This window comes from Alligator sinensis, unplaced genomic scaffold, assembly GCF_000455745.1.
Source record: "Alligator sinensis unplaced genomic scaffold, ASM45574v1 scaffold1131_1, whole genome shotgun sequence".
In the NCBI taxonomy this organism is placed as follows: domain Eukaryota; kingdom Metazoa; phylum Chordata; order Crocodylia; family Alligatoridae; genus Alligator; species Alligator sinensis.
Genome location: NW_005842218.1, coordinates 532526 through 542595, shown reverse-complemented (window position 1 = coordinate 542595; position 10070 = coordinate 532526). Strand labels below are relative to the sequence as shown.

Below are 10070 nucleotides of genomic sequence, written 5' to 3'. Positions count from 1 at the left end.
AGGAATGCTGAAGAAAAAGCCAAGAAGGCGATCACTGATGTAAATAAACTCCTTGTTCCCTTTTCTCAGGCATATCTTTTGAGGACCAACTTAGGCAGGCCTAAATGGCCACTTCTGTCACTGTAAAAAAAACCTCTGATTTTTAAATGAACTCCACTGCTGTCTAAAAGCAATCAACGCAGTCTGGTGAAAAGAGGTTGGAGGAAAGGAGAGAGAGAAGTGTTCCCTGGTTGGTTTCTTTTCCCCAAGATGGGGCATGTCCTCACTGATCCTTGAGATCCGTTTTGGGTCACATCATCTCTGAGGCAGCTGGATCTTTGTCTGGACATGATGAGACATTTGGGAATCCCTCAACTACCTTCCAGTCTGGCATGTAAATCAAAGAGCAAAAAAAGAAAGACTCAGTTATAAGGAACAGCATTCCCCTTTAAGCCTTAACCATTGCTGTTTCTCACAAACCATAAGGGTGATCTTCTCCAGGTCTAGAGAGACCAGTCATTGTCACCAGTTCAACTCCAGCCCAATCTGGTAATGACTAAACATTTTTACCTTTTGATGGTTGTTGAGTTACCTGCACTAGACATGGAGCTTGGTTTGGATGATATGGACACACCTTAGGTCAGAAATGGCTTCCTTGTTAAAAAATCAACAACATATCCCCAGACTGAAGACAACATGGAGATTGAACTCCTGGTCCCAGATCCCTCTTAGCTGGTGGTGAAGTCTATTGTTGACACAGGCTGGCAATCTTCCCTGTTACTGCTGCTCAGACTCTGCTTGTACAAAGGATGCATGGAAAATTTCAGCCTTGTCAAGTTTGTTAATGCAGCAACTTTCATAATCAACTTCCATGGCCTGATATGCCACCCCCATGCAGGCATTAAAGTAAGAAAGCAGATGTTAGATCATGACAGTAGAAGACAGGTGGAAAAAGGCATCCCTTCCCCTTCAGCAATGCAGGGTTTTATAGAAAGTCCTCAAGTACATTGTCCAGCCTTGTACTAAATGACTTGAGCAATGGGGCTTTCCCCACTTCTCTTAGAAAATTATTCTAGTCTTACACTCTTCAGTGTGATGTATTGTTTTACTTTAGGCAGCAATGATGGCTGAGGAGCTTAAAAAAGAGCAGGATACTAGCGCTCACTTGGAGCGAATGAAAAAGAACATGGAGCAGACTATTAAAGACCTACAGAAGAGACTGGATGAAGCAGAACAAATAGCCCTGAAAGGTGGCAAGAAGCAGATCCAGAAACTGGAATCCAGGGTAAGTTTTGCATCCTGAACCAAGCACCACACTGTCCCCCTTTCAGAGTCTTTACAGGACTTGGGCAAAATGGTTGCTCTGGGTGGTCTTTGCAGGTAGCCTCTGCATCCACTTATGATCTTCAGAGATCATTTAGGGATTATATAATGAGTTATGTGAGTTGGCCATATGACAAGTTACATCCAGACCAGATATGGACGGTCTTACTCCCTTTTCATGGCAGTGTGGTGGTTTTAGGTAACTCTGTGTATATGAATATGATGAACGCCATGTTCAAAATAACGTATGTGTTCTAAAATGATCAAATCCTCTATCAAATCCTCTTATAAACTCTGTAACTTGTTTTGTATGTTTGGTCAGCATCTGGTGTGTTGGTCACAATCCATATTACAGTACTCGTCTTGCTGCTTGAGTCCTGTGGAATCATAAGGTTTCTTTTCTTGCAGGTTCGTGAGCTGGAAAATGAACTCGAGAATGAACTCCGTCGCAATTCAGATGCTCAGAAAGGTGTCCGCAAGTTTGAAAGACGCATAAAAGAGCTAACTTATCAGGTACTCCTGCAAAGCCCATTCACTCTGGATATTACACGAAACAGCCAGTCCCTGGGATGAAATGTGTTCTTTATCAGACAGCAGTTGCATGTGCTAGGGAAGCTGTAGAAAACCCCTTCTTTCCCATGTTACAATCAGTTCACATAAGCCATCGTTATCTTTTGTCGGAGGGTTGGCATAGTCAGGAATCTGGCATTGTTAAAATGCCAGATTAAATCTGCAGAGGAGGGGCCTTGGATAACATTTCTGTTGCTGTAGGAGAAGAAAAAACACCAGCTCTCTCCCTCTGCTTTGACTCTGCAAAGAGGAATAAAAGGATATTAGACTTACTTTTGTCCCTGTCATGGGCTGATAAGATTCTGTGAGCTCTGGTAGCACAGTACTACTTTCACAGAGTACAGGAGACCTACATTTTATCATCTCTGCATCATCATCATTGTGGGAGCTGGAGCATTTAGTCGTGATACTTCATAAATATATATTCTCTTCCATTCGCTGTGTCACTTTTACTGTTATTCAACACAGCCTGGGGAAATATATTTTTCTCATCTGCTAACAGAGTGATCCTATCTGAACTCTTTTTCATTTCAAAGATTTTTATTTCCAGTGTCATATGAATACTACCCATAACAGGTTCACTTTGGAATGTCCCCAGCCCTTGGGCCTGTATATTAAGATTTTTTTTTCTGTTTGTTTGCTCTAGTCAGAGGAAGACAAGAAGAACCTGGCCAGGATGCAGGATCTAATTGATAAACTGCAATTAAAAGTGAAAAGCTACAAGCACCAAGCTGAGGAAGCTGTAAGTGACAGGTGTAGATGTTTCATGGCATTTCTTTTTTTCAGTCTTATCGAGACAGATTCAAACCTTATTCATCAGCTTTACTGAGGGTATTTTGCTTCCTTGAAGAGCTGCCTCATTCTGATTTATACTGTACACTCCCTAGGGCTCAGTGTTTAAACAGTACTTTGGGCTTTTATATCCTGTAGTGTAAATAGATTTTCAGGGGCTGTCGCTGCTTTCCCCAAGAGATTTGAATTATTCAGAATGTCATGTACAGCAGCTTGGATTCTGTGATACCTGAAAAATGCCTGTAAGGTGGTTCCCCTTTATTTTCCTCCCTATTTGAAAGGATATGGTAATTGGAGAGATTCCCTCCACTTACACTGGGTAATACTATTGGGACACCAAAACCCTTACAGTGTGAAACTAACTTTTCAAAGTTTGTTTAAGTGCCCTAGATATTTATGCTTAGTCACATTTGCTGCTAATGTTGGATTGAAGACAGTACTTTCAGACTTAGAGGGGGGAAACTCCTCTCATGCTTTTTTTCAATAGGAAGCACAAGCCAATATGTACCTGGCAAAATACAGGAAACAGCAACATGAACTGGATGATGCTGAAGAAAGGGCTGAAATAGCTGAATCCCAGGTTAATAAACTGAGAACCAAGACAAGAGATATTGGCATTAAAAAGGTATGGCATTTCTCTGCTACATGAATGAATCTGTAATTCCCACTGGCTTGTATATACATACACACACAAGGTGGGAGAAATTATTCCATCCTATATTTTAGATCCAAATATTTGTCTAATTTGGATCTATTATTTGTCCAATATTTGTCTTATTTTGTTTCCGTTAAAGCAAAGGTTTTGAAATGAAAACTACAGCTTATGAGACATCAAAGCAATGTGTTCCTAACATACACCAACACAGTCCTAGATAGTTAAGCAGCTGCAAGCCAGAGAAGCTTTTCCCCAACACATTTAGATAGAAGACTCATTTCTGAGAGTGGCTATTTTAAAAGCACCATCTCATTTCTGTTATTATGTGGATTTCTACCTGGGGTTGAAGAAAAATGAAGCAGTTTGAAAAGCTCTTGATTATCTTTGATTTCCCCTAATGGCAATTGGGTGATAGATCCATTCTTACACCTACATGGAGTACTGAAAGTAGGAGCTGGAATCATCTTCATTTTGTTCTCCACCTGATGTGGAAATATTATCTAAACAGGCTCTAGGTTGTAGGGGATATGTTCTGGATAAGCAGCCCCAGAGTCAGTGGGAAAAAGAAACTGTTCTGTTCTAGCCAGGGTGAGAAGTTTAAAGGGGCACTTGATCCCCTTGCCCTTTCCTTTCCCCTATGTTGTCCATTCTGTGGCCAGATATTTCCCGTGAAACACATGAGAATTCAGCAGAGACACAAAGTAAAGCTGTCACACAGATTAATTCACAAGAATTATCTTTTATTTCAATTAAGTTTCTGTAGCAATATCATTTATACCAGTGCTTTCCAAACTTTTTCTTAGCATGACCCCATTTCTGACCCCATTTCCTCAGCATGACCCCTCACTCCCAACTCACAGCTTCCCACAGCCCCTGGCCCTGCTGGTGTCCCTCACTCCCAATCCACAGCCCCCCATTCTCCCTAGGGCCAAGGCCCGCAGTCCCGTGTCCCCCCACCCCAGCAATGCCTAAGGCCTGGCTGCCACCGACAAGAAGCAGCAGCTGCTGTGGCCAGAGCTCAGAGCCTGGCTTCCCCGCCCCACTGTCCCTGTCCCCTCCACTGTGGCTGGCACAGCCAGAGTGTAGCATGTGGCGGTGGGGAGGATGCGGGCTGCTCACTGCGGATTTGGGGCTCCCCACCCTGCTGCCATTCCCCTGGGCCTCTGCAGCCCAGCAGGTGGGATCTGGTGTGGGAGACAGTGCTGCACCACGACCCCATCCATTTCTGTTGTGACCCCATTTGGGGTCACAACCCACGGTTTGGGAACCGTTGATTTACACTTTTCATGTGTTACTGGATTAAAGAATACATTTAGTTGAGTGTAATTGCTTGGTATCAATAGCACCCCCCAACTAATCTGAGAGACAAATGCCTTGGTTCTATGCACAAAGAGATGGAGGTTAAGGAGAATGGGATGCCTGTTTTTTCTTGTCAGCTAGGTTTGCTCTAAAGGCACAGCTGCTGTGACTCAAAGGGCTTAAACACTGAGTGGGTAAAGGAGCTACAGAGAGTAAGGACATTAACAAGCATAGTGAGTCTGTGCCATCCAGAGAAGTAATATAGGGATGCATGCTTATGTGAGAAGCTGATGATCAGTTCATGGGGGTGAGAACACTAGCAGAGCAGGAATCAGTGGAGGGCTACGTGCAGCAAGAGTGGATCAGATTAAGTTGGGAGGTTCAGGTTGACTGAGCTTCTCGAAGCAGCTATGCTTAAGCTGAAGTGGGAGGAAGCAGAGGTCTTCTGGAAGGCCTTCCAAAGAGGAGGGTGTGAAGTGACTGGTTTGTGAAGAAGCTGGTTGCTTGAAACCTGCTTGTAACACAGGTTAATGGGAGACTAGAGAGGAGGAGGGTGCAAGAGTCAAGGGCCTAAGTGAGTGTTGCGTTTGAAAGAGGGAAAGAAAAGGACAACCAATGGCAGTGTTGAGGAGGGGACAGTGGTAGATTTAGATGTGACTTGGATGTTTGGAACAGGGCAGAGGGTGGGCCTGAGTCCCAGGGAAGATGGTAGTACTGTCAGTTGTCAGCGGTGATGGAGACTCAGGAGAGGGAAGGTAAGCAGTTAGGTTTTCACCTTGCTGACAGAGGACAAGGGAAGAGGAAAGAATTGTTAGAAAATGAGAAGGAAGATAGGAGGAGGATAGACTCCCTGAGGCATGTTTGTAAAATCTCAGGGAGGAAACAACTGTGGGTGTTCAAAAATAAAATATAAAATAAAAGGGTGGGGGCAGCTAAAAGACTGTGCAGCAGTACAGCTGAGATTTCCAAATGTAAGTACTGTCAAACTGGATCGGACCAAAGGTCCATCTTGTCCAGCTTCCAGCCAGGACAGTAACAGGTGTGCAACAGAACACCCCTAGATGGGAGTCATCCTTCATGTTCAGGGATTGTTTTAAATCCTGATACCTTATATCCCATTGTAACTCTGGATGATGTTATCCACATAAATGTCCACTACCAACTTGCTATGAACATGGACTAAATGACCTCTGTGGCAAGTTAGTCACTATGGGTACCTATACACATGCAGCAAGGCTGCTCCAACGTGCTGTAATTACAGCACACGGAGCAGACTTGATTAATTGAGTCTGCTGAAGTGTGATAGTTACCGGGCTCCAGCAGACTCCAGCGGCATGTGTATCAGTGTCCCCATGCTGAAAACTTGTGGTGGGGGTGCTTTAACTAAAGCTTGTTTAATGAGGTTTAGTTAAAGCGCCCCACTGCCATTTTTCAACACGGGAACACTGATCCCTGTGATGCTCCAGGCACTTTAATTAGAGCGGCTCTCTGAGATGACAGAGGAATGCAGGATCTGTCTACACGGTATTCCTGGCATCCCCAGGAAGGGATGTTTGCATGAGTCAAGCCCAAATATTGTGGCAGAGCTATCACTTCCCCTTTCACCTCCCATCCCCCACAAAAGCATCCTCTCCCTCCCCATGGCTGCTCTTGAGACCTTGGCCTGTGGTACACACAGCAGCCAAGTGCAGGATGTTCTCGCTGTGTCTGGGTTGGGGCATGTTCACAAATGTCTCTTCCCAGCTTTCCAGGGACATGTTGCAGACCTATGCAGAAGCTCATAGAGATGTTAGTGGAAACAGACCAATTTCAGTTAAACAGAATGAATCATAACAGTTCTTTGTCTGTTTTCCTGAACAGGGACCAGGATATCCCACCTACCAGAGGTAGGGACAATCTTAGGGATAGCTCTATCAAGCCTTCAGTCAGTGCAGATGTAGCTAGGGATCTTCTGGAAGGGATAGACATTTTTAAATCTGAAGGTCCAGATGCCCTCCACCCAAGGGTGTTGAGGGAGCTGGCAGGGGTAATCGCGGAGCCTTTGGCCTGGCTGTATGAGCATTCGTGGTCATCTGGCCAGGTGCCGGTGGATTGGAAACTGGCTAATGTGGTCCCTATTTTTAAGAAGGGGAGGAAGGAGGACCCAAGTAATTATAGATGATCCTCTTAGAAAGGATCATCAAGGAGCATATCTGTGGGGGGCCTGCAGGGAAGATCATGCTCAGGGACAATCAGCATGGGTTCACCAAAGGCAGGTCCTGCCAGACCAACCTGATTGCCTTTTACGACCAAGTAACTAAATCCTTGGATGATGGTGTCACTGTGGACATAGTCTTTCTAGACTTTAAGAAGGCCTTTGACACTGTCTCTCACCCCATCCTCATGAATAAATTAAGTGACTGCGGCATTGATGCCTGCACAGTTGGATGGGTAAAAAATCGGCTGATGGGGCGCACCCAGAGAGTAGTGGTGGACAGGTTAAACTCAACCTGGTGAGATGTGAGCAGTGGAGACCCCAGGGCTTGGTCCTCGGGCCCGCACTGTTTAACACAGATGAGAATAGGATGGGGTTCAACATAGACAAATGCAGGGTGCTGCACCTTGGGAGAAGGAATCCACAGCATACATACAGGCTGGGGAGTTCCCTTCTTGAAAGCACAGAGGCGGAAAGGGATCTCGGAGTCATTATTGACTCCAAGATGAACATGAGCCACCAATGCCAGACCGCAGCCAACAAGGCCAGCCATACTTTGTCGTGCATCCAAAGGTGCATCTCAAGCCGGTCCAGAGAAGTGATACTCCCCCTCTATGCAACTTTGGTCAGGCTGCAGTTGGAGTACTGCGTCCAGTACTGGGTGCCACACTTCAAAAGGGATGTGGCCAGCCTGGAGAGATTTCAGAGGAGGGCCACCCGCTTGGTGAGAGGGCGGCAGGACAGTCCCTACGAGGAGAGACTGAAGGACCTGAACCTGTTCCGCTTCAGCAAGAGGAGGCTGAGGGGAGACCTGGTGGCTGCCTACAAGCTCATCAGGGGGATCAACAGCAAATAGGCACAGCCCTTTTCTCCCCAGCACCACCTGGGGTGATGAGGAACAATGGTCATAAGCTGATGGAGAATAGGTTTAGGTTAGAGATCAGAAGGCAATATTTTACAGTTAGGGTGGCCAAAATCTGGAACCAACTTCCCAGGGAAGTGGTCCTCGCCCCTACCTCGGGCAAATTCAAGAGGAGGTTGGATGATCACCTGTCTGGGGTCTTGTGAACTCAGCATTCATTCCTGCCTGTGGCAGGGGGTCAGGCTAGATGATCTGTTCAGGTCCCTCCTGGCCCTAGCTACTATGAAATTATATTATACCCTGTATACACAGCAGCAAAGCGAACAATGTTGTATTCCACAGCAGTGCTGTATGAAATTTATAAGCTGTTAATAACATATAAACAACTGCCAGGACAGGGAACAGTTGACACAAATCAATTTAACTTCATTGAGTGATGCAGGTTTTATTGATGATTTGTGTCCAGTGGGAATTTAGTAATACAACAAAGCAGCAGAGAATAGACATTTTGTTTCATATTAAAAGATGAAAATGTCAGTAGGGTTCCCTAGCATAAATCACAATTACCTGCACTGTATCATAACATCTCTCACACATTGCATTTTCAGGTTCATGAAGAAGAGTAAATGCACTTTGCTTTGCTGAAGTGAAGACCAGAGATGTGTTTTGATGCATTGTAAAATCAGTTACACAACTGAAAGCAAAATAAACCAGGCATCTAAAGAAATAAATATATTCAAACTCAAAACAGACTGTGCAGTGCTTTTCCTTCTATTGTGCTATTCGGGGACCAGCCCCAGGGATCAAAAAATGATTAAATCCTGCTGACTGCCCTGTTCATTTATTTGAAACAAATCCCAAGTGGCAGTAATGGAAATAAACAAACCTATGCACATGTACAAATCCTTGCAGTCTGCCATCCTCATGTTGGGATTTTTAAAGCAGTATGATCTAATGGTTAAAGCAATCCTCTACACATATCTGTGGCCTTTTGCACTTATTCACACTCATCCTGGCTTCCCAAGTTCCTTACCAGAATATGGTACTGCATGGGGACCCACTGGCAGTTCATCCCCCACAGTCAACATATTGACCTGCAAGTTTTCTACAGTATCATCTAATGCCAAAGCAAGCGTAAAACAAGACACAGGGACTCCTGGGCAGGACTTCTTTATGAAAGTTTTCTTCTTCTTCTCATGTCCTGTCTGAGACTGTTGATGACAGGTGGTTAGCAGAATTCGCAGATTCATTAGAATCTGATAAGGCCACGACGTGAGCACTTCTGCTTTGAAAAGTTGAAAGTATAAAAGTGTTGGGTGGAGGGCTGATGTTATCTCTGCAATGGAAAACAGTGTGTGAAAAGTCTCAGATTCTAACTGAGCTTTAATTTCATGAAGTCGTGTCTTTTAGAGCAGTTTATGACAATGGTTAACTGTTTCTGTGTGTTGTGTGTGCCAAATACATGAATGCACACAGAGAATGGTGACTAGAAACTCACCTATTTACACTGGCAGATGATGAAGAGTATTCAGTAAAGTGTTTACAGTAAATGAAACAATTCCCTTGCTGACCCCAGCGCACTTTCCTGCCCAGGTTTAGGGGGTTGGACTCAATGATCTACTGAGGTCCCTTTTAACCCAAACATCTATGAATCTATTTTCCAGGGAGATTAAGGACTACCTCAACCCCTCTTCAAGTTTTCTAAAGATAGCCATATACAAATTGTAAAGAGGAAGAGTCTTCTCTCACTGCTTCAGTAAAAAAGATTTTTATCATGCTTCCTAAAACTTTGTTCAAATAGTCCAGGATGAGTCTTTGTGATACTCTGCTTTTCATCTGCCTAATCAATAAGTCAGTGCATAAAGGTACTTCTATGTTTGTTTCATAATACAACTATAAATATAGATGGAATACATAATTTTGAAGAATTCTCTTCCTTTTTTTCAAATTTCTCTTGGGCTGTATCTTGAGATAACAGTTGTATTGATGATGAGATTATATTGTTGAATTCAAAGGAACATTTTGATGATGATTCCTCTTCTGGAAAATACAGAAAAGGCAAAGTTCGTTACATCTAGCAAATATGTAAAAAATTAGAAGACACAGGGTGGGTTCAAGATCAGAAATGCAAGTACACTTTCCAGTGTTTATGTTAGTCATGTAAAATTTCAGATGATATAAGGGGGAATGGATGGAAGAGGCAGGAATATTTCTCCTCCTCTGCTTATGCTAAAAAAGTGTTTTATTTATCTGAATAATTTGCAAAACAAAATGACTGACTGAGGTAAATTTCAGGTGTAAACAGTCTTACTTAAGACTGTATTAAATTTGGCCCTTTCTAATTTTAGGCCATTTTGATTACTTTAAACTATGCCAAAAGATGTAGTTTTACATAG

At 43.7% G+C, this 10070-nt stretch overlaps 1 protein-coding gene across 1 annotated transcript in view; it reads left to right on the top strand.

The window, feature by feature from the left end:
* Positions 1 to 8422, top strand: part of MYH15 (myosin heavy chain 15) — a 73580-nt gene extending 65158 nt beyond the window's left edge. Inside the window, 6 exon segments of the mRNA XM_025208065.1 lie at positions 1 to 39; positions 1094 to 1264; positions 1711 to 1815; positions 2519 to 2614; positions 3152 to 3289; positions 8283 to 8422. The exon segment at positions 1 to 39 is cut by the window's left edge and continues 123 nt beyond it. Of these exon segments, the coding sequence (XP_025063850.1) occupies positions 1 to 39; positions 1094 to 1264; positions 1711 to 1815; positions 2519 to 2614; positions 3152 to 3289; positions 8283 to 8300 (567 nt within the window). The 3' untranslated portion in view covers positions 8301 to 8422.
* Positions 8423 to 10070: the final 1648 nt, after the last annotated feature.